General features: G+C 42.1%; 1 protein-coding gene across 1 annotated transcript in view; it reads left to right on the forward strand.

Annotated features, from left to right (window-relative positions):
• Positions 1–25654, forward strand: part of plxna1b (plexin A1b) — a 197687-nt gene that overhangs the window by 113392 nt on the left and 58641 nt on the right. The window contains 3 exon segments of the mRNA XM_083938601.1: positions 4743–4759; positions 4762–4856; positions 23280–23480. Coding sequence (XP_083794727.1) covers positions 4743–4759; positions 4762–4856; positions 23280–23480 — 313 coding nt within the window.

Here is a 25654-nt window from a genome sequence, read left to right on the forward strand (position 1 = left end):
ATCAGGAAGCAACAAGGCACAACAACAACATGAGCTTGACATTTAAACTGACGGAGGACTTTGCAATGGCAAGTAACATCACTACCAAGAAGACCCATTTTGGTCATAATTCTGGCTAAGAGTTGGCGATTTTCCCCCGCTTTCCAAGTTATTGTTATTTGGACAAAGGTCAACAGGAAGCCAGCTGTATGTTGGGGGAGCGCCACCTACTGTACCGGAGGTCTAGTTTAATAATCTGATTATTCCCTTAACCTTGGAAAGATCATTTTCGGGTTACTGCTGTGCATGTGAATGCACTGAATGAGCTCAGCATTGGAATTGCCCCATCATGTTTCTTAATAGTTTACACTCATGTGTTGACACCCAACCCCCATCCCAAAAACCACACAGCCCTTCTGTTTATTTACTCAACTGATTACGTCGTGGCTCTTGCCTTTTCAAAAATGCCATACATTTGCATAGTGGTATTAATCTAATTAGAGTTCCCACTGTTTCAGTTTAAGGGTTGCCAAGATTGAAATAGAAAATCACCCACGGCCATGATTGCTTCTTAATTAAATATTTCCATATGATTTTTCTCATTCCACAGCCCCCCATTTATTAAAGATAGGGAAGATAGTCTGGCAATGAATTGGGGTTTAAGCCATATGAAGCACCTTTTCACACTATGGTTAATGTGACTGGGGCAGTGACTGGGTCATTTGTTGTATGATTGAGGGTGCTCTTAGAGTAATTGGGAGAAAAAGCGAGAGATAGTACAGTTTTCTTTGATGGAGAGAAAAATGTAAAAATCTGTGGATCCGAGTGTAGTGTCAAAGTGTCTAAGCATTTTGTTTTCCAAATGTTGCCGCAATGTTTTTGCCTGTAAAAGGCACATTCAGATTGTCAGTAAACTAACACTCAGACATGCATTAATAATATTGTGTGCATGAATACTAGTCCCTCTGTGTTTTATTAACCCCCATAAAATTTAAAAGGATCCAGTAATGATGGGATATCTAGAGCACCATTACATTATTCAGCTCCACTCCTTTGAATTAGTTGCCAATAAATAACTCATTTTGCCAAGTGCAGGAGTGTCAGACACACCTCACTAGGAGAGCAGATTGTATTTAGCACTCCAAACTGACCGAGGAGAGGAGAGAGGTGGAAATCATAGTCCATTGTGTCTGGCGCTGAAAAAACATTACCGCTCCAAAGCTAGCACAGCTCGATTAGCATCTGAATATGAAGGGATTAAATTAGCATGATGAGCGTGGCCATACGGGAAGCGTGTCTGCAGCCACTCAAAGCCTCTGAGTGGCTAGCGGTGAGGGCGAGTGACAGAAAGGAGGAATAAGGAGATACTGGGGGTCTGAAAAAGGGAGGGAAATTATCGAACGTCCCTGAATGCCCCTGGGTGGGCATTTCCTTAAGAGGTTTGGACCCAGGCTAAAAGAGAGATTTTTGAGATCCTAAGGCAGCTCATGACAGGGGGCCCTGGTTACTTGGAGGAACCAAAGAGCGAGCTGTAGGGGGTTGTCAGCCAGAGCCTACCACTGGCCTTGGGGTGGCACATATAATGGCACCGTCTTTTATTTCAAAAGCCGTTATCATAAAAGTCACAGAGAGTTGGCAGCGGCTACCTGCTGATATTTTGCTTGTTATTTCAAAGTCACTGGTACACTAACTAAGTTGATTTGACATGACTAAAATATAAATGTTCAGATAAAAATGGTTATTATCAGAGCTTAGCGACAGATGTGTTGACGGGTGTTTGGGTGTGAACTACCAACTATACATTGTACCGTTCGCTGCTTGGTTGTGGTTACCTGCTGTGTTTAAGTTGCTGTTGTACTGTATTTTGATGAGCACTGATCCATTGGTGGGCCCCCCAACAAAAAAACCCCACTTATTTTTATTAAAAATAGTGATTGTTGCAGAGCTCACAAACAATGAGCTCAGCTAACTTGCCATGTGTTCATTTGTCTTGCACCACTAAGGTTGTCTGCTCTTTTGTTCAGTATTGACAGGCCTTCTTCTGTGTCTTACCAACTAATTTGGGACAAAACATTGAGCTAAAACCCTCGGCTCTGCTAGCTGAGTCCATGCACTGTATCCTAACCTAACCTAGCGTAGTCTAATCACTTTCCCTCCATTTGTTGGCAACATTGACAAATCTTTTATTTGCTCTCCTGTGGTATTAAGAGCCTGTTATTTCCTTAGCTGCACATGCTTCATTCTAAATGGACAGCTTCTCTCAGCACAATGCTAAATTGGTCAATTAAAGCGGCAGTGGGATTGAATTAAGCTCCAGCCTCTGATCTTGCTCAAAAGGAGGGCCCAGGCTGGAAACCATCACTTAAAGTGTGCACCTGACAAACGAGCGGCCCTAATTGATCCAAATGAATCCAACGTCTGGGTTTGATGGAATCATGTATGGGCTCCATCTCAGAGCTCAAGAGTTAAAGCCCTAATTTTTCATGCGGATGAGAGGAAGGGCACTTGGCATTTTACACAGGGTTAAAACACACTTGAGCGCTTGTTGGGAGTGTGTTCATAGTGGTTCAAACAGACGTGCAAATTCACACCTGGCAGATGTGGTTGAATACAAATCGGTCTGTATATTCAGCGCCTCTACTCTACCCAGTCTTTTATTTTATGAATCCAGACTTGCTTACCTTGATGGAATTAAATGGAGTTTTTTATTATATTTCAAATAAACCATATGCTCGCACAAACCCTGGTTTGATAACAGTGTTTCCCCCAGCTTTCAGGTGGTGGTGGGTGGTGGTGGGTGGTGGGTGGTGGGGGGGGGGGGGGGGGGGGGGGGGGGGGGGGATGACAATGCACAATGACTAAAAGAAATTAAAGCAATCATGGTTTTCATGTGTTTCCAACGCACTGCGGATTGCCTGAATGTTTCTTTTCTTAGCGTGCCAGTCAGTGTTTAATCAGACAATTTAATGGTTAGGTTCGTATTGAAAGGTTAATCCCCACATGGATAAATTAATCAGTGTAAAAGGCGTTAAAAATCACCAGACAGAAGGATCACAATTATACGAGCAATAAACCAGAGCCACAATGCAAACTCAGTTTAAATCAGTGTATTGTGCAATGAGCGACACTCAGCATCAGAAAATGTATTTTAAATAATTGTCCAAAAGGTCCAACAGAAACAGTCCAAAGTTGAATCAAAAATCACTTTCTGGTTTCAAACACAACAAACTAAATAATAATAATATTTATTGTGTTAATTTAGTTTTGTTAGTTTGTTTTTTAATAGGAGTTAACTATCTTCTCGAACTAAACAAATAGGATCTCTGATGAGTCGTCGCCCCCCCCCCCCCTCCCCGTTAGGAGTGGAGCCTCTTCCCAAACAATTGACAAATGATCTTTGAATAAGTGAATCTCCAAAACTGTTGGAATTTTCTGAGAATTATTACCATGCAACCATGTAGAGACAGAATTTACATGCCGTCGTGTAAATAAGATAAATAACATAAGGCTATTTAGTTTGTTTACTGAAAGTTATAGAGATTATTCTATAAGAAAGGACCATTAAATTACTTCTCTTGGGATCTGACGGCATTTAGAAAATACAATTCAATAAAATCAACTTGACTTTCAAGGGAGGATGCCGTTGGGGGGGAAGGGGGGCTAATATAATGGTAGGGAAACACTGGATAAATGAGTCGCGCAGAAGAAATTCTAATGCTGAACTGACAGTAAGCTTGGTAATAAATGAAACAATTTATTTTTAGGCTTATAATGTTTCATTAAATAATGCTGGGCACATAAATGAGATACCAAGTAGCAATAGTATCTCTCTAGGGTTGAGAGAGGACACCAATAACATGGCGCTGTTGATAAATTGCATTCTTGATCTGTCTGGCTCTCCTCCATGGGTCCCCACATGTGCACACACACACAAATACACGCACAGACACACTCTCATACTCTCATACTCACTACCTAACTTTCAACATAATGTTTCCTCCCTCTCCCGTGAGACTCCACGCAGAGCCCCATGGGCTACACTCCCTCTTTCTAGCCCCCCCCCCCCCCCCCTCTCCCACAATACCTGCCGTCTAAAACCTCTTTCAGGGAAATCCACCTGCTTTGATATCTCCCTCTCTCTTCCCCTCTCGTCTTTCTCCCGTGTTTCTCTTCAGCCTGTCTATCTGCACCTTGCCTTGCTAAAGCAGGTGAATTTAAAATGTGGAGCGCTCTTAGTCCCGCAGATGAAAGAGAGCTTTAGACAAAGGACAGGGGAGTAGAGCTTTTTAAAATGAGAAGGCAGCAAATGAAAGGGATGGATAGAGCGAGAAAGGCAGACACGGGAGGGACAGAAAGAAAGGCTCAGAGCTGAATGGATGGAGAGAATGGACACAGACAGAGGTATAGAAAGAGGGCGAAGAGGGGAAAGTAGGCCGATTGTGAGGAAGATCATTGAACACATAGAAGTGGCAAAGCGATGGAGAGCCGAAGATTGAAAAAACAATGACAAATAAAGTCCCCTCTGTATGCCCCTAAATGGGCTTAAAATAGTTGGGAACCACGGGTATATTTATTATATATTTATTGTAGGGAGGAAATTAAGTCGGTAAGTTTTTTTCTGTGATACATCATTTTTACAGTTAAGCCTCTTTCTATCTCTCTGCTTTGTTGAAGGAAGTGTTGATGCAGTAAGATAAATAATTTAGATGGAAAACAGGTGATCCTAATAACTCCCCAACCGTCTTCCCTCATCTCTGTTTCAGCTGCCTCTCCTGTGTAAACGCTCGTTCCCATGCCACTGGTGCAAGTACCGCCACATGTGCACCCAGAACGCCAATGATTGCTCTTTCCAGGAGGGACGCGTCAACATCTCTGAGGTAAGATTTGCACTCCAGATTTATCACTTTGCTTTTATTTTGACAACAGTCCTTTTTAAAGCCTGATGCAATTTTCTGTGTATTCCCCTCTATGTAAGTGTCCAAAATGCAGCTCAAAAGATTAGATTTTTTTGTAATCCTCCAGAGTATAATTTAAAAAAAAGATATTGTGACATAACCATATTTTCCCACATATAGTGTGGATGATCACACACTGAAAGCTTGGTTCTTTTCTCCCACATGCATACAAAAATTCTAGCAACATAAACACAAATTTCACTCAGCTACACACACACACACACACACACACACACACACACACACATTTACCCTAGCACCTTCTGTGGCTTTTGCCTCAGGGTTTCCTCACATCACCCTTCTGTGTGTGTCTGCTGTCTGTATGTGTAATAGTGGCTCTTGGCACAGCAACAGCTTGTGTTCTGTGCAGTAATAATTCTGTCGTGGCCCATAAGGCCATAAGCAGGCCAGGATGAATGACTATGGAAATACTGCCTTGTTCTTACATAGCCAAATGCTGCATTAGCATAAAAGCTAATATCAATTGTCCCGAGTGGCAGCTACAGCGGGCGACATGCAAAGCATAACAAGTGTTTGTCAACTGCTGGAGTGTATCCGAGGATATTAGTGATGGGCTCACAGCCCTGTTTTTCGTTGTTCTTTTCTTTCACTCACTTATACTCGCCAAACACAGTCTTGCATATATTAAGAGGCACAGAACAATGCATTCAAATGCATATCTTCTCAACGGATGTTTATGGATGTTAATCCACTGCACTCCCAAGTGACTGACAGTCATGCCTGTTCTTTATCTGATTGATGCCTCACACACAGAAATGCACAAACAAATTCACACAAACACACACACACACACACACACACACACACACACACACACACACACACACACACACAGTCCCACCCTATCTGTTTGTGGTCTGACTCTCCCTGTTATCTCCATGCAGATTAAATCCCCCCTTGTTGGTCGGCCTGAATCACCGGCCTTTATTAATTGGTCAACCTCTATCCAATTACTTAGCTCTTTATCTCTTCTCTCAACTGTGTGCTGCGTAGAATACCAAACACGAGCATGCTAAACCACAGCCTCCATGCCTGTCCAAAACAACACACAAGCCCAGCCTTCACGCCTCACGGAGCTAATGTTAGCGGATTAGTGCACCCATCTGCAAGACATGGGGAGAGCGCTGGCTAGCACACTCTGAGCTGAGAGAGGCCAGAGGGGCAACGGATGGATAAACATGAAAAGGAGAAAAGCAGGATGTGCAAGTAAACATATAAACTGCATAGTAATATTGGTGAAGGACAGGAGAGACGGGCTCTTGATTATCAGAGAATGTGCAACATGTGTTAGAGTAAGGTCTACCTCTATCCACATACTGATTAATTACATGCATTTAGATGTGAAATATATTACAATTCAGGACCAATGTAAAAGGATAATTTGGGCGAAGAGGCAGATGCTTTGTTAAAAAGAGAGACAGCATAAAAGAGGGGGGGGAGAAAAATGTATGGAGAGAGAAATGAAGAGAGAGAGGGAGTGGAAGAGAGTGAGAGCAGCAGCAGGAAGAGAGAAGGGATAGACAGACCGGCTGACAGTGGCATGTGGGCAGAGACCTCTCCTGTCACCTCGTCTGCCCAAGAAACTGCCGACCACATGCTCCACTAGAGGATCCATCATCTGCACTGTAAACCACACACTAACACACACACACACACACACACACACACACACACACACACACACACACACACACACACACACACACACACACACACACACACACACACATCCATCCATCCATCCATCATTCTTCTTTTTGCTGCCATATCCATTCGTTGCGCTCTCAATGCCCCGACAAATGCAGCTCTTCCTGTAGGCTAGATTTAGCCTTCTCTCCTATCACTCTCTCTTTCTCTCTCTTTGCACCCCATCCCTCACCACTTCGATCCTCATTCAGTCCTTTTTTTCCCCTCATCCTTGTTTTTCTCTACCTTTCTGCCTCTGTATGTGGGTTGTATATAGTTAAAGAAAGGACAAAGATGACAAAAATGTGCCTTTCTTCCTTAACACCTTATAGTTTTCTCTACTTTATCTACTGGTAGAGTGGGACGGCACTGTGTGTGTGTGTGTGTGTGTGTGTGTATGTGTATGTGTGTGTGTGTGTGTGTGTGTGTGTGTGTGTGTGTGTGTGTGTGTGTGTGTGTGTGTGTGTGTGTGTGTGTGTGTGTGTGTGTGTGTGTGTGTGTGTGTGTGTGTGTGTGTGTGTGTGTGTGTGTGTGTGTGTGTGTGTGTGTGTGTGTGTGTGTGCAGATGTGCTTGCACCCTTAATTTAGACCTCAAACGACCCTTGCCGTGCTGTAGCTCAACTCTGAATACAAATAGCAGTGTTTAACATAAGAGTGAAATTGTCTCCTGATAAAATACATTTTACTCAGACCTTTGCTGCTCCCTCATCTAAGGGATGAGTCTCATCTTCAGACTGTGATCAAAGGCTGGATAGAAGTTTTCACACAGGGGTGAGAGGTTCTTGCTTCTCACGTCTGACTCTGTGTGGTCTGAGTGGTGTAGTATCACTTTAGACACATTAGACAGCACAGCAAAGGGACAATATAGGGCCAGCTGGTCAGATATCCAAGTCCCAACATATTGAGACCAAGGCCGAGGTTAAGAACTTTGAATGTATGCTGTTCAGCACTCCCTCTTCCCCCGCTTCACTGTTTATCCTTTCATTTCCTCACCTCCTTTACAGAAATGCTAAAACCTTAAAAATGAATAGTTGTCGCTCAATAAAAATCAATAAATATCAGTGTCCTCATTCTAAATATAATAAACATTTGACGATTGCACATCAAACATTTTCTCCTCTCGATTCTTAATTTTCATATCCTCTTCAAGTGTTTCACTCTCTGAATCCTGTGTTACCATGGCAACACAGAGGATAGGCATGTTGCCGACTAGGACTTTTCCCCCCTTGCTTTATTTAATATTCTCCCTCTAACATATCCAGCACTGTTGCATCCATCTGTAATTTGCTTGACGAAATTATATTGTATCATATACGTTTTTTGTGATTGTCCAAGTGAAAAGCAAAAAAAAAGTTAAAAATAAATAAAATCCAATGAAAAAATGTATTGCAACAAGCCAACCAAGGCGTAAAAATGTTTGTTTTTGTCAAGAGACTGTGTCAAGATAGGAAAGAAAAAGAGGGAATGAAATGGATAGACAGAGTAAGTGGGGAGGAAATAAATATTATGAGTGACATTTCCAAATCAAATATGCATGAATCAACAATGCCTCCAATGGCTCAACAAACAAATTCTCTAATTAAGGAGTGCCCGGGCGGAAAATTGCAGGAGAGGAGTTACTTTTTTTATAAAAACACAAGAGAGAGGAGTGAAAGGTGGAAGTAATGTCTCCTTGCTGTGTTATTCCTTTATTCTTATAGTATATTTTCCCTCTCTTCCTTTGTCTCCTTTCCTTTTTTAGGGAAGTTGATTGCCATTTCTTCCTCCACTTTTCTCTCCTCCCTTGTCTTCCTCTCCTTCTTTCTTCCTTTCACACCCCTGAAGAGAAAGTGCTATTCTGAGCCAAAGCCTTGATGAGTGCCAGGCAAGGTTTGGGGTGGTTGGGCTCAGCTATGTTAAGACATGCTTACGTGTTTGTTTTGCTGCAAAGCAAGGCTCAGTCTCACTCGAGCAATCAAGGCAGCGGTTAACTTGATTGAGATTTGTGAGCACTGCCACCCCCCCCCCCCCCACACACACACACACACACACACACACACACACACCTTAACTCTCTGGCTGTCACATTTAGCTGTTTCCTTTCTCTGTCTTTCTTTGCTCCACATCTTTTATTTGCCATTTTGAGTTTTAACTTTGCACACAACAGACAGGTTCCCCCCCTTGATTTTTAAGTAATGCTGGTATTGTTTATTTTTGGCATTATGTCTGAGGAAAATCTGAAAGTGATGTGCATTGCATATATAAAAAATATTAAAATTCTTCCAGATTTGGTTTAGTGGTTTGCATTTGAATCCAAACTCTACTTTCTGTCAGGATGTAGCCATTGGAAACACGTTATTATTTTAAATGTATGTTTAAATTAGTTAAATGTAGTTTAAACTGTTTATGTAAATCTATTCAGTCATAGCAGCTTCCTCATCAGTGTCTTCCACATCTTTGTGCCATGGAATGTGTCGCTCCAGTGATGAATTTTTCACTCTTTGATAAATTCAACACCTTCCACTCCTCATCGTCCTTCTCTCCCCTCTGCATTGATGCGTGATGGGTTAAATTATGTCACCCTCCTACTCATTCCCTTCTCTCTCCTCCACCGCCTTCTGCCTCCTTGTGTGGTTGTGTGTGCATGGAAACTTGTAAAGCTGTTGTTTGATGTTTTGGGAAATGATTCTTATTTGCTTTCTTGCCATGAGGTAGGGATACAACGACTTAAAGTCCCCTTAACTTTCAGGTTCATACTTGTATTTTGGATTTCTACTTGAACATATTTGCATGCTTGGAAGTCCATCTACGCTCAAAAATGTTTCTCCTCTTTCCAGTCTTTGTGCTAAGCTAAGCTAGCTGGTAGTTTGTATCATATTTACGTTACAGATATGAGAGTGGTATCAATATGTTCATCTAACTTTTGGCGAGAAATGTGACACTTTCTTTTTAATAAGCTTAAAAATGCATATAAACTTAAGGCACACAGTACAGAAAGGCATGTGTGTGTGTCAGAGCATCACTGCAGTCGTGCAGGCAGACACACTCATGTATTTACACTGTAGCTCTTCTGTCTGTTGCCTATTATACAAATGTAATGTTAGCGTATGACACATTGTCCCTAGACGCCACATTAATAAGAGAGGCTCGATATAGGCTGCACTCTGAGCAAAGCATAACAATAGGCATGAATATATCTTCTCAGGCACTGTCTTTCCCTCACACCCTTAACTGAGCACATATACTACCCACATACAGCCTACCCATACATTCACAGAAACACATGCTTACTCTCTTCCTTTCTTTCCCTGTCTCTCTCTCTCTCTCTCTCTCTCTCTCTCTCTCTCTCTCTCTCTCTCTCTCTCTCTCTCTCTCTCTCTCTCTCTCTCTCTCTCTCTCTCTCTCTCACACACACACACACACACACACACACACACACACACACACACACACACACACACACACACACACACACACACACACACACACACACACACACACACACACACACACACACACTCTCTTGATGGCTGAAAAGGGTTATTTGTGATGGAGGTGTGAAGGCCCCGGACCGTGACATTCTGGCACACTCTGTTTACCCTGGCTGCTACGCTGACACTGAGCAGAACAAACACACACACACACACACACACACACACACACATACACACACACACACACACACACACACTCCAGAGAAGGGCATCCCACATATTGTAGGCCAAGGCCGCTTGAGGGGCCTTTCTGCTGTGTGCACAGATATATGTGGGTGTTTGTCTATACTTCTTTAAAGTGTGTGTGTGTGCGTGTGTGCGTGTGTGCGTGTGTGCGTGTGTGCGTGCGTGCGTGTGTGTGTGTGTGTGTGCCTGTCGCTGCTTCTTATCAGGACAAAGCAGGACCAGCAGCACAGGGCTACAGGGGGCATATGGATGAGGGGGATGGTGGTGAGGGCGAGTGGTTGAATAATATTCACCCATTTCCTTTCTCCTTCTCTCTCCCTCCTTGTATCTTTATCAGTTAGTGACATCATCCTTCTCACCTCAACATAATTTTTTCCCTCCTTTCTCTTCCCACGTTTCGGCACATCTGTCGCCTTTTTCTGCCCACTGTCACAATTCATGGACTTCATTCTTGTCCACCTGTCCTTCCCTGTTCCACCACCTTTCTATACTCATATTTTCCTCCTGGGACTCGTCTATCAACATCTTCTATTTATTGGTGCATTTATTTAGACTCTGAAGCTAAATCCTTAGCTGGACACCCATAGACACACAGACACAGACACAGGCACACACACACACACTTAATATTAAGAGGGCACATGCCTAAGCTATATTTAATCAAATAAAAAACATGTTGAAAAGGGAAAAAATAAATGGGTGGAGGTGGGATGCAATATTTCCCATGCAGTTCTCTAAAACAACGGAGTGTCTTCCAGTGCTTCATTTATTTCATGAGGACAAACCAAAGACAGACAGAGGTGCCGTAATTGAGACCAGATGTAAACAGAGAGTGAAGGAAAGAAGAAAAAAAAGCAAAGAAAGAAACAAAGAGGGGCAGGGAGGCAGGCAGAGAACCCTGGCAGTAACAAACGTCAGCTTACATCCAGAGTGACGCAGTTTATTTTCCAAATGCACTCAATGGCTGGAGGGAAGGGAGGGAGAAAGGGAGAAATTGAGAGAACATGGAGAGGAAGTGGAGGCGGCAGGGTAAAGTAACCACATGCCTTCTTTTCCAAATGGTTCTTAGTCGGGTCGTGATCTCCAGTGTTTAACCCTTGGTTTGGTTTGGTAGTGGTTCACCTCCTTTAAGTGGTCATATTGCTTCTGACAACCCTCCTTGTCTTTGTGAACTTTCTCAGGAAACTTCTCAGACACTTGTCCAAGAGTCAGTAATCACATTTCCACCTCTGGGAAATCAGGGTGGGATTGTATCAGCTGTTTTGTCAAACTCTCTTGTACATCCCTTTAATTTGTTAATAGAGAACAATGGGGTGAATTGAGGAAGTGTAAGCATTTTGTGAGTAGCAGTAATGTAATTCAGCCTCTCAGTCACGCTTTCACACTCCTGCCTGTGTGTACTTCCCACAAGAGCATACTGTTTGTATCGGGGAGATTTGGATTTTTTCCCTTGTGTGCACTCACACACAGATGTGTTCAGAGGCTAACACACATTCATGGTCCGTCACATATTCAGATGTTCCATCTCCTCATCTTTCCGTGGCTATTTTTAGCCTCACTGTCCCACAGCTTATCTTCCTTTTTTCTTGCCTCTCTTCCAGCTTTTCCTTATGTTCTTTTCAGAAGATTTCCCTAAAATTCCCTCCCTTACTGTTGAAGCATCCACACATCGGGCATCAATCCCTTTCCAACAGAAGGCAGGGAGGGTGGCTGGGAGACACTGTGGAGAGACCAGCTTGTCATATCCTAAGCAGTATGCCTAGTAGACAACTACACAAGGACGGTAGAGTTGTATTTATGGAAGAGGGTGGAGTTTAGGAAATGCAGCTTTTAGTGTTCAGTTTATGCAGATTTGAAAGACAGTGTCTTAGTCTAATTGGTTGAAAAGTATTAGTCCTTAAATAACTTTGAGAAAATGTAAGGCACTTGAGCTCTGTTGCTGGCAAACGCAAATGTTAGGTGCAACATCCCTGCTAGGTTATTCTCTCCTTGATGTAATCCTACGCCACAGGACAAGGCCCACTGATGCAACGGGTATCACCACCGGCTATGCCAACATGCTGGCTGCAGCACTGAATACAAGATCAGCTTGAGCTTAATGATCAGCTAATGTGACGCAAAGGTTCACACAGGCGCTTATACACAGGAATATGGTTACATGATAGATGCACAGAGGTTTCATACTATGCACAAGTGTGTTTTACTGTTTGTATCTGCGCAAGTGTGTGGCCATGTGTCAGTGATATGTCTCAGTGGTTTAATCATTCAGGCTGTATTAAGTCTTCATCTGCGCAGCCCTCACAGTGCGCCCAGCTAATGGTGAATGCAGATGAATATTGAATTTTCACCATCAACCCTTGTGTGTGTGTCAGAGAGAGGAAGACCCAAATGCAGAGTTACTGAGAGAAAGAGATAACGGCAGTTGGAAACTGATGAATAACACTGCAAAGTGAGCTGAAGGAAAAACAAACTCTAAAGTGCAGGCAGAGCAGAGAAGGAGAGAGAGAGAGGGCAGGATTGAGAAACAGCGACCACCTGCTGAGGTGGAGTAGGCATAGGGAAAAGCGTGCTGCGTCATCCAATCTCTCAAGAGCAGCTAACTGTCTTCGTCCAGTTGGGCTTCTCACCGTGCTGTTTTAGTAAAGTGGCCTTCACTGATTTTTATTCCATCCTCCATTTAACTGACACAATTGCACACCCAGAAAAAAAAGAAAGAAAACATATTAAATATTAATAAAATCAATATATTTATTAATTTTCGTATGTTTAGCCTATTTGCCTCCTAGTGGCATATGGAATTGTTAGTTCCTACAGACAACACACTGAAGCTGGAGTGTTGTCCTGCCTTACTGAATGAAAGATGAAAATGGGCAAATGTCATTAAAATGTATAGTTTAACCTAAAAATAAGCCTGGCATTAAATTATTTAATTCATTGAGATTGCATTATACAGCTTGTGTTTTAAGCAAATTTTATGCTGCCAAGTTATGTATCATAGCTTTGTTTAAGCACATCTTGTCAGAAGTAGCTTACGTAGTTACAGGCAAAGTCTTATAAAGACTGTGAAGCATGAACTAAGCATGTGTTCTCAGCACAGTGGGATAGATTGTGGCACAGGTCATGGAGAAACTGAAATGTCTGTTTTCTCAGTGGCACATATAAATGTGTTTCTGGGCTCATTCATCTGGTTTCTGTTCTTTAGCTGAAGGAATACTCCCACAAAATGGCAAGTGGGCTATTTGCACACTGTTAAATTGCAAATTATCAGTAAATCTTTACACTCTGGATCCTTGCTGACCAAGCTTTTAACACTGGGGGACAAATAATAAAGTAGAATTGTGTAAACGTATGTACAGAGAATTAATTGTCAAGCAAGTCTTAGTGTATCTTAGTGCCGAGACGCTGTGTGCAGAGAAGAGCAATCGGCAGCAGACAGGAGAGCGAATCTACCTCTAAAATCAAGGTTTTTCTTTGAAAAGCTGAAAAGCACAAGGTTTGATCGCTGCTGACATATCTGGGTTGGAATGATAACAGGGTGCCAGGAGTCCCCTCCCCTCCACCACTCTATAAAACTCCATGCAGAGAAAAAAAGAAGACCCTCTGAAAACATATTCATACATTCCTGCTTTTAAAAAAAATGTTTCATAGCACACTGTGCCGTCTACGTCGAGGGGATAAACTGTGTAGGTTTGGCAGCTCGCTTGTAAATCAAGGATAAGGAATTAGGAGATGAAATCAACATGTATGTGTGCCTGGGTGGTACAACAAAGGACACAGAGTGAGAGTGCATGTATGTATAGGTGGAACATGTATGTAGGTAGATTGAGTCAAGCTCTTGCTCTGTGAGGCTTTGATAATCCGCGCTGAATCACATTCCCCTGCATCTCGCTTCAATGCAAACGCTCCTTTCTATCATCCCTCATTCCTCTGCACTCACACACGTTTCCCATTTACTCCTCCTCTCTCTCTCTCTCTTTCTCTCTCTCTCTCTCTCCTTCCTTGCATCACCACTCTGCTAGAAAACGAAGGACGTGGGTGGACAATCTCACAGTCCCTTTCAAGGTTCAAAGTCCCTTCTTCTTCCTTCGCTTCCCTCGCTCCTGCACTGTTCTACATGTTACTGCCTTATTAAGTTGTTACACTCTATCCCTCTCTCACCCTCACCCTCCCTCTCTCTAAGTAAGTGTCTGAACAGTCACAGAACATCTTTCTGGTTTCTGCCTGCTAATGAGAATGCCTCAACTTTCACACACACACACACACACACACACACACACACACACACACACACACACACACACACACACACACACACACACACACACACACACACACACACACACACACACACACACACACACATATACACACACGCACACACTCTCACACACACACACGTACATACATGGTTTGTATGTACGGAATCCATGTTTTTTTTTTTTACGTAATTATTGTAAATAAACATTGTGATTTGGGTCTATAAGTGGAGACTGCCTCTACAGTGTCGTCACAGTCATTCACCGGCTTTTATTTACATATAAAAGGCACAATTTCAGGTGCCCGATCTATATTCCAAAAGAAGGTTACAAGACAAAAAAGCATTAGCAAGTGGCTTGTGGAAGCCACCATGTTGTTCAATTCAATTTCAATTCAATTTTATTTATAGTGCCAAATCACAACAAAAGTTATCTCAGGACATTTTACAAACTAGGTAAAGACCACACTTTGACTTATTTACGATAAACATAAACCCAACAATTCCCCCTTAGAGTACGGTGGCAACGAAAGCCTTCCCTATTACAGGCAGGAACGTCAGACAGACCCAGCTCTGTGGAGGACGGATATCTGTCTTGACCGGTTGGGGAGGAAGAAAAGGAGAGAGAAAGAGAGAAAAGACGGACAGATGGACAGAGAGAGAAAAAGAGACACAAAGACAGAGACAGACACACTTCCAGTAACTATAATAATATCTATAGTAATGTGAATATGACTTATATGTTATGGCAGTTAATACAGCAGAATAGTAGAAACAAGCACAGCTAAGGTTATAAATTATATAAGTAGCAGGAAGCGTCATGCAGGAACACGGCAGCAGGCACCACCACGATCAGCAGAGACCTGCGAGACGACAATGCACAAATAACTCTGAATAGCACTAGGGAGTTGTTTCCACAGGAGAGGAGCTTGGTAGCTGAAGGCTCTGCCTCCCATTCTACTTTTGGAGACTCTAGAAACGACATGTAGCCCTGCATTCTCAGAGCGCAGCAATCTAGTCGGGTGATACGGTACTATGAGCTCTTTAAGATACGATGGAGCCTGACCAATAAGAGCTTTGTAGCTAAGGAGAAGGATTTTAAATTCTATTCTAGATTTTACAGGTAGCCAGTGCAAAGAGGCGAATACAGGAGAAATACGTTCTCTTCGGTTTTTTTTAGTTGATAAACGAGCTGCAGTATTTTGGATCAACTGGAGACTCTTAACAGACTTATTGGAGCAGCCTGATAATAAGGAGTTGCAGTAGTCCAGCCTAGAAGTAACAAATGCATGGACTAGTTTTTCTGCATCTTTCTGAGACACAATGTTCCTAATTTTCGTAATATTACGCAGGTGAAAATATGCAGTCCTTGTCGTTAGTTTTATGTGAGAATTGAAGGACATATCCTGATCAAAAATAACACCCAGATTCCTTACTGTGGTGCTGGAGGACAACACAACATCATCCAGAGTAACAATGTCTTTAGCTATTGAGTTTCGGAGGCCTTTGGGGCCAAGTACAATGACTTCAGTTTTTTCTGAGTTTAACATCGGAAAATTCAGGTCGTCCAGCTTTTTATTTCCTTAACTTCCTTGAAGTTTATCTAACTGATCAGTTTCTTCTGGTTTGATCGACAAATATAATTGTGTATCATCAGCATAACAATAAAAGTTTATGGAGTGCTTCCTTATAATATTTCCTAAGGGAAGCATATATAAGGTGAATAGAATCGGTCCAAGGACAGAACCCTGTGGGACTCCGTGACTAACTTTAGTGGGAATGGAGGATTTGTCATTAACATGTACAAACTGAGATCAATCTGATAAATAAGACTCAAACCAGCTCATAACAATCTTATCATATTTACGTTTATCCTTAGCCAGCAGTTTCAAATAGGACTCAATGTCGCCCCCTCTGGCCCTTGGGTGGCATTTTACCATGGTCCCTGGTGTCGCTAAGTTCACGTTTCTCAGAATGGAGCTGCCAATAACTAGTGTTGTTTCCTCAGCATGTCACTGAGTGGCGAAAACTAGTTTGAAACGTGAAAGGGTGGATGGTTAACCATGGGCTTCGATTTAGAACTATGCCTTCCTCTCACAGTCACCCAGGAGGACCCTGGCTGCTCAGGGATTGCCGGGGGAGGGTTACCAGAAGCCAACGCTACACTATGTGGCTTTTCACCGGCTAAAGATATAGGTGGCCGGCTAGCTACCGTAGCACAAGACTGAGCTTCCATGGTGCTGAGCCGTGCCTCTAGCTCACTGAGCCTCGCCTACCGTTTAATTAGCAAGGAAGCGGCTGAAAGAACGAGAGCTGTGAGTGCTTGAGTAGAACTAGTTGATGTTTAAATGTTGAGCTGTTACTCTCTCTCTTCCTGTTACCGTAACAACAAGCAACACACAAAACACGACTGACACATTTACTTAAACAAAACTATAAAGACTGATCAGTTAGGTACGTTATGTTTGACACCGTCATGAAAAACTAAACATAGAGGCATCCAGGAGGACAGCTAATGTTACTCAGTCTCTTCCTGTTTATCCGTCACTACGGCAACCTCGTTATTGTTTTTGTTTTATTAATGTACTAAAGTAGATTTAGTACATTGACAAAATTAATTTAACAATAAAAAAACAAAAAGCTGATTTAGTACATTGACCAAATTAATTTAACAATAAAAAAAACAAAAAGCAGATTTAGTACATTGACAAAATTAATTTAATATAGAAAGTAGATTTAGTACATTGACTAAATTAATTTAAAAATAAATAAGAAGCAGATTTAGTACATTGACTAAATTAATTTAAAAGTACATTAATAAAAAAAGATAAAGATAAAGTAATCCTGTGTTTCCACTGCAGCTTTGATACACACACTTACCAGCAGCCGCTCCTGATGGGAGTAAGAGATTGTATTAGCAAGTGATTTTACCTCATGTGGGTCTCCAAGTGCTTCAAGTTTACACTGAACAGTCGCTTCTTGTTGCGTTACACTTCGAGCCACCTTTAAACCAACATTGATTGGTTCGGTCGCTTGGGCAATCTTCTCCAAATTTTCTCTGCCGCAAGTTCTACAAGTAAATGATCTTGCAAGGCTAATCATATCTAGCTGTAGTTTTTCTGTTTGTCCTCGTCTCTAATTTGTGTATATTTTCACTTCAAAAGAACACACGAATGGCTGGTAGAAAGAGGAAAACTCCTTTTGGTTTGTGTGTTTTTTAGGGGGGGCAGAACGCAGCGCAAAACTGATAGAAAAAACAGTTTAATTGATCATCTTTCATACGATTTTTTCAGCATTAATCATCAATTCACTCGAAGTCTTTACAAAGTTTAGAGGCTTTTCCCACAGCCAAACTGTATGACACCCTGTCATATACGTTATTTTGGATAAAAGTATCCTTATTGCTAAACTGCCATATATTGTAATATAATATTTATGTATAGATGATTGCACTGTAACAAGCATCAGATGAGACTCTCTTGTTCAATGTTACAGATAGCTCTTTGGTTTCGTACGTGAGACCTCTGTCACAAGGCCTGGGGGGCATGTCGACAGGCGAAGGGGGAGCATTCAACACTTTTCATATACCCCTTTGTCAGGACCCTGTCACACACACACACACGCACACACAAACACACACACACACACACACACACACACACACTGTCCCTCTTGTGTGCCCCCCTCTATCCTCTCTGGCTACCCATGCCATCTCATCTCTCCCTTGGGCTCCCCATATCGCTTTACTTCATTATTTAGCTTGTTATTTTTTCTCCTCCCTGATCTATAGTCCCCACATCACAGAGGCAGCTAATTAATTATGGATGGACTTGAAAGGAGGGGGTTCTTTAAAAAAACGACCAGACATCGCCTCATTACATATGCGCAGTGTTTTTGGAGCTTTATTAATTTATATCTTGTCAGGCTACGCCAAAGCCTTCAGAACTCTTTTAGCTTTTTAATACACTTATTTATTTATATAGAATCCCGCTCTTGCGTTCGTCTTCATCCTCAAATACCTTGCAGTCCCTCCGCCCAACCCCATCTACAGGACATCTTTGTGCTAATATCTCACCTTCTACATACCTACATATACACATGCACACTGGCCTGCAGAATAATTATCAGCTCTTGGTGAATGTTAAAAGGTGTTTTGCTCACTTGCGAGTAGAGATTATCTCATCCACCCGCTGAACACTTGTTTTATTTTATTTTTTCTGACGCAATTTAACTATTCGGTGTGGAATGAGGTGGTGCAGTACACATCAGAGTGCATTGAAAATGAAGGAAGGAATATTTTCAAACAGGCTTGACCTAGAATGACAGCTGCTCTGCTTTGAGAAAGCTCATGGCGACGTTCAATCAAAACTGGCATCTGGGTGTCGGCAGAAAAGCGTTAATAAATATATAGGTCAAGTATTGTAAGAATGCTTTTGTTGGGGATAATGGCTCTGGCTCATTTTTCGTCTCTAGAAAATATTCCTTTTTAATCTGTAGGATATTTTCAGTTAGGTAAAATATACAATACATCTTAATAATCTACATAATTATAAATTCCTTTACTGTTAGCAAATTGGAACAACGGCAGCCTTAGGCAGCAACAGTGGCCTTTGAGGGAAAACAAACACGCTAAGGTAAGAAAAGCCCTCTGGGTACTTGGCTTCGAACAGAAGTTGGAGACTTGGACGTCTGCCATCATAAACACACACTTTGCAACATATACAGTCCTTCACATACTCAGAAACACAGTTACAAATACACACTTTTATAGCCCAATCAAATCATGAGAGCTTATAGTAAAAGTTGGATGGTTGTTTGTGGACTCAGGAACAAAATTATTTTAAATTTTGCAAAGGCAGTTTTCTGCTACAGTATCCACATAAAACCAGAAGCATTGAAATGCTCCTGAACATGTCAGAATGCAAAGAAAATGATCAAAATCTGAAAATAGAGCAGATGTTTTTGTGCTGTGTTCTGATGCAGTAAAACCATCTGTGTCCTTTCATGCATCATTTCCACACGATGCTCACATGTTACTTTACTATAAAAGGCTCATACTGGTGACACTAGACAAAGTGAACCTCATAATGAAAGGAGCTGCTTTCCTGTGCAAAAAAGATGTGCTGCTCTAGTGCATTTGTGTGCAAAGAAAATCTAAAATTGACATCCGGTCATCTGTTGAATCGCTCGGTCAATTAAGTGATGAATAAATAAATTACAGCACAAACTCTATCCCACTGATAAAGTATGTATATACTTTTTTTTTTATAAAAACACTTTTTTCTTAACAACATACAGTACATTTACAGTACAAACTCCTCCCCTTTCCTCTCCCAAGAAAACCACAGCATCTGTCTTCACGGATGAAGTGAAAGCAGAGAAGCCAGGAAAAACCTCAAACGAATCCCCTCGGTGAAATATTGTTTCAGTGTATTCTGCACTTTGTAGCCCTAATGCCGTCTTTGAACTGTTTTGGCACCTGTCACAAATACTGATGAAATAGTTTCTCTCTGCAGAGCACTTTTCCCTTTATCTTTCTCGCCTTCCCCCCAATTTCCTCTTTTTCTTCCATTCTACGCTCTATCTCTTTCCCAGAACTCCTTTTTTTATTCTGTCTGGGATTCAGTGGGATCTTGTATTTGAGAAACCAGGGGCATGGTACGGTAGGATTTCTGAACTCTTGCAACATGGCATCAATAAACTATCCCTGCAATGGTTCACTTGCTATTGGCTTGCATTGGCATTTTAGTCAGACTTTAAAGTCTTTGATGAAAAGTTGGAGTTTGGATTTATTTCATAAAGCGGCTGGCCACCTAACTTTTATTCACATATTCTCTAAAATATTTCATGGAAAAACAGTTTTCTGTTTCCTGGTTTAGAAACTACAAAGAGCACTTTAAACTTACTGTATTAACCCATCATTATTAGATTTCTGATTTTACTTCAATAGGACTGAATGAAGCAACGCTATTCTCTAATATACGTTTCTCTGCTCGACAAAACGACACTCAGACAGCTGAGCTGACAGAAAGTCAATAGACGGATAAATAAAACATTGGTTATCTGCAGCTTGTGCTAGAGGCTGTGCTAGCTTCTGACACACTGCACACTACAAGTAAGCTTTAGCAGCAGAATGCCCAAAACCTTCTTTTCTTTTGCTCTCTTGGCACCTTTGACGATGCGAGCCCACATCTTTTGACACAAGCATCCTTTCTACTGAGGCAGTACTTCAAAAGCCACAAGTGCAAATCAATCTCTGCTTGCTTTTCTGTCTTTCTCTCCATCTCTGGCCCCCCTCTATCAATTTTCAAGCATCGTCTGAGGCTCTAGGCTGTTAATTAAGTAGGATGTTGTCGGGGGGCTTGGATATGTGGGTTTGACTGCAGGATGAATGAAGGGAATGTGTATAGAGACAGTTGCAGAGGGATCCAGGCATTCCTCTAAAACGTCTTCTCCTCATGCTTTTGGTTGTTTTTTTTTCTTTTTTGTCTTTTCTTTTTACACTTCCTTTTTTAAATCTTTCCATGATTATTTTTTCTTTCCTCGCATCAGCAGCTATCTGACTTCCCTGTTTCACTTTGCTCTTTTCCCAATTAAACTCCTTTCCCTCCACTCTTCCGTCACTTTCTCGCACATCCTTTTCCCTTTCCGTCTCTCTTTCCTCTCCCTTCATTTCCTCATTCTCTTTCCAACCATCCTTCATCCCCCCCCCTTCTCCTCTTCACCCCCCTCTCTTCCTCCCCTCCACCACCCCCTACCTCACTCTGTCCTCCTAAGCCATCCAATTTTTCCTTCACCTCACCCACCTTCCTCCTTGCTGATTATACACCAAGTCTGCTGTAGCCCACTTCTTCCTCCTATAGTATTCCTGTCTCTCATTATGTGTTATGCATGTGTTTGTGTGTGATCAGACACACAAGGCCAGGGCTAAGCAGCCTAATGAACAAACTCCGGTATTGTGTTCAGGCCCCAGGGACGCGCTGTAGCTTCTAATGTACAACAGCTCAGAGGAGGGGAGGGCAAAAAAAAATTCACTGACAGAGAGCCAGCTATCTGCGTAAAGGGAAAGCTACAACAACACAGGGTGTGCAGTGAATATTTTACAAGGATCTGGTTGATGTTTTTATATCCTAAGCTTTTCTGACTTATTCTGAAACTAGATTGGAAAACACTGTCGATTTCAGGCTCTTGTGACATGTTATTTTTTGTTTATTTTGAGGCAGAATGAATAGGATTGGTCAGTTGCCGTTTGTAAACGCAACATTAAAAATTGGCTCCTCCTCCCCAGCAGGTGAAAGCTAACCCCAGAATCAGTCTCGTTTTGCAATGAGTTTGAGCTTGCTTGGCATTTTACCTTGCTGTATTTGTTTTTGTTGGGATTGTGTCCACCATGTCTAGGGCACGGCAAAAATGAGAAAATTACCAGGGTCTCTACAGATACATACACACTTCTAAAGGGTCATAGATGATTGAGAGGATTTTTGTTTGAGTCTATACATTGTGCCTTTAAGGAGGTAATTCTTTAAACATAGCTGAAATATGTCTTTTGGTCTCTCTGTACTTCATTTTGATCAATTATTCAGTCAGTTTTAAGGCCATGTTTTCTTACATGCTCTGCCTGCCACATGTCGCTTATTAGGTGAGTCACTTGACAGTGTCTGTAGGTTGAAACAAACTTTTGATTCGTCAGCAGTGATCTGGCTTGTTGTCCTTTTGGCTCAAACAATACGGCACCCAAGCTTTAACTCATATTGTATAAGATCTGTCACCCACCCTCAGGCTCTTCCTCTCTCTTGTCTTTCATTCTCAGTGTTGACGAGATCTGCATCACTTCCAAATCATGGCATGAACCATGTAATGACTTTAGTTCTTCTAGCACATGCACACATGCATATCTAGGAAACATTACATACTGAGTGGACTGTCCTGTCTTATTCTGCCTCAGTAAAGGGAACATGTGCAGGCATAGACACATTCATCCAACTTTAAATGAAGAAACGTATTTGTCCTTATGCATCTAAGCAAAGATACACACACACACACACACACACACACACACATATATCCCTCCAGGGTGGTGTTCTCCGGTGGTGTGAGCAAGTGGATGGGCTGCTTCCAAATGATCTAAACAAGACTTTGTCAGCTCTGGCCAATATCAGTGCCTGATGTGTGCGTGTGCGCGGGCACACATCCACACACACACACACACACACACACAACCACAAACACAGACCCACTCTCTGAAAAACACAAAGTTAATGAGCTCAATACTCCACTCAACACACATGGACATAATGCGCTGAAGCCTATCTTCCTGCCATAACAGCGCAGCACTGTTGTGATGCAAATACTTTTATGGGGTAGATAATCTTTTGTGAACTTTGTATGAAAAGCTTTCTTGCTCAAGTAATGTCGTACAGCATTATTATCTGGTGCAAGGCCAATGGGAGTGTTGCACAAGCCTGTAATACTTGTGAACAGCATCACAGCACAGCTCTTTAGGCTGAGTGTGTTGTGGTAAATCTGGCGTGAAGTCAAATATGTAACCCGCGGCTTGCTCGCCTTTTTTTTCTTTCTTCTAAACAAACAAGTGATTTATTTCATCACGCCTTGTCTTACCATGCCTTGTTTGCTTGATCCTCTGACTGTATTGAACCACCTCACTGTCTTTCTTCCATAACAGTGTCCCCTAAATTATTTCTATTTTTTTTTTTGTTTCTGCAGGACTGCCCCCAGATCCTTCCCTCAACCCAGATCTACATCCCTGTCGGGGTGACCAAGCCAATCACCTTAGCTGCCAAGAACCTGCCCCAGCCTCAGTCGGGACAGAGAAATTATGAGTGCGTCTTCCACATCCAAGGGGAGACCCACAGTGTGCCCGCCCTGCGTTTCAACAGCACCTCAATCCAATGCCAGAAAACACCGGTGAGTAAAATGGAAATTTGGTTAATCTGCTTGTATATGTGGATGCCATTCAAGCTCCGTTAATGGTGGAGTACACAGCATGCGATGGTGGTGCGTTGAAGACTTATTATGCAAAGAAAAAATAACGAGTGAAGCCAAACTGGATGGTATTGTTTACAGAAACTATTTGTTTGCTGTGTAACAGGATGATTCAGGTTGAAAGATGCTGAAAGTTGGGTAAGGAGAAACTGATGGATGCCATTTTTTACACTGACAAAATAAAATCAGATGATGTGAAATATAGTTGAAATAGGTCCAAACTCCTCACTACTGTCTAGATTGGATCAGGAATGGCACTATTACTCTTAATAAATGACACTAGGTAACTAAATCCTGATCCAAGTAAGGACATTGACCCTTTCAGAGTTTAAATAATGGCCTCCTACAATTAACGACCCCTTTGGACACTAACATGCTCATTGTCCTGATAGATCACCATGTGCCACTTGGACACTGTGTCAGTCACAATATAGATAAATGATCCAATGCTGATCTTCCCACATTGATCTGATAGTTGGCAAATAGATATTGCAACAAGAGTTCACATACATGTTATTTGAATTGAGATGCACTTCTAAGGCAAACTTTTCCCAAATAGTCTTTGGACTGGTTGAAATCATGACAGATTATCATGGTTCATGCGATCCATCATTTATATCATTGATCGAGTGTGGCGCTGCAGAGGTCAGCCCATCGTAGTTTGTGTCATTCACTTCTATGATTTGTTATGTATTTGTGGTTGTGGCTGGTAGGGATAAGAGGTGTGTGCTGGATTAAAGTGTTCTCAAGGTTGTTTTTGCAGAAGTTTTCTAATAAGAACGAGTTTGTGTGTGTGTGACAATAGAGGATTTACAGCTAAGCAGAAGAGTTTGTGCATGTGGGTTTATGTGTTAAATGATGATGAATAACAATGACCACCTCCTTGCTCAAAGTGTGTGTGTGTGTTTTTGTGTGTGCGTGTGTGTGCGTGTGTGTGTGTGTGTGTGTGTGTGTGTGTGTGTGTGTGTGTGTGTGTGTGTGTGTGTGTGTGTGTGTGTGTGTGTGTGTGTGTGTGTGTGTGTGTGTGTGTGTGTGTGTGTGTGTGTGTGTGTGTGTGTGTGTGTGTGTGTGTGTGCGCGCGCGTGTGTGCGTGCGTGTGCAAGGCTTCAAACTAGCATGACAGATAAGAGGTAGCCAGCGTTGCGCTTCACTGAGGCTGAAAATGTGAAGAGGAAGTCTGTCTCTGAACCTAGTTGGGAGCGGATTGATCATGTTTACACCACAACTCTATACCTCTTTTTCTCCCTTCCTCTCTCTCTGCCTGTGGAGCTCATTTTTTTTACACCACCCCCGCTCCTCCCTCTCTGTCATACTTTTTTCATCCTGCTATTCCCTACTTTCCTCACTGCATCTCTCTTGTTCACTCATTTCTGTTGTTTGCCTCTCCCTGTCTATTTCTATCTCAACATGTAATGCATTGCAGCAAGACTGACATGAGATGAGAGCTGCTGCTGTTAATTTTGATTTAAATGAGGGTGTTGCAGCTGTCACCACAATATGTCGCACATGGAAGAAAATCTTTGACAGATTCAAATAATGTAGGAACATCATCATGTCTGACTAATAAGCTCTAGCACCTTGAAGAACTTTACCAGCTCTCTATGTGCTACACCTTGTCATAACACACAATATAATATATCGTCATGTAGATATTACCATACACACATAAACAGCACTCACCAGCAGCAGTTCATTTTTTAGCTGTAGAGCTTGCTGGATAGCCAGTGTGACATGGGCAGTATTCAGGTGCTGGCACACGCTAGCAAGTTGTTTTTGAAGGCAGCTAATTAGCTAGCATTAGGATTGTCTATCCACAGAGATGTCTGTTTATTGACTGTTTATTGTAGCTAGCTGCAAGGCCAGGGCTAATCAGAAGCAAAGCCAAGCCCGTGCCAAAAGCTGAATTCCTCCATTTGATGTCCACAAAGCAGACATGCTAGCAGCAATTAGCCTTCGGCTGTCAGAGCTTAGCCCTTATCAGCAATTAGCTGTGCCAACTTGACTGCGCGGTCAGATATTGATGCATAGGGTGCATCAAGTCTACATGAGGCCGTGGGTAGATTTAGTGGATGAAAAAGGTGCCAGCTGCAAGAACG

This window comes from Echiichthys vipera, assembly GCF_963691815.1.
Source record: "Echiichthys vipera genome assembly, chromosome: X".
Lineage (NCBI taxonomy): Eukaryota > Metazoa > Chordata > Actinopteri > Perciformes > Trachinidae > Echiichthys > Echiichthys vipera.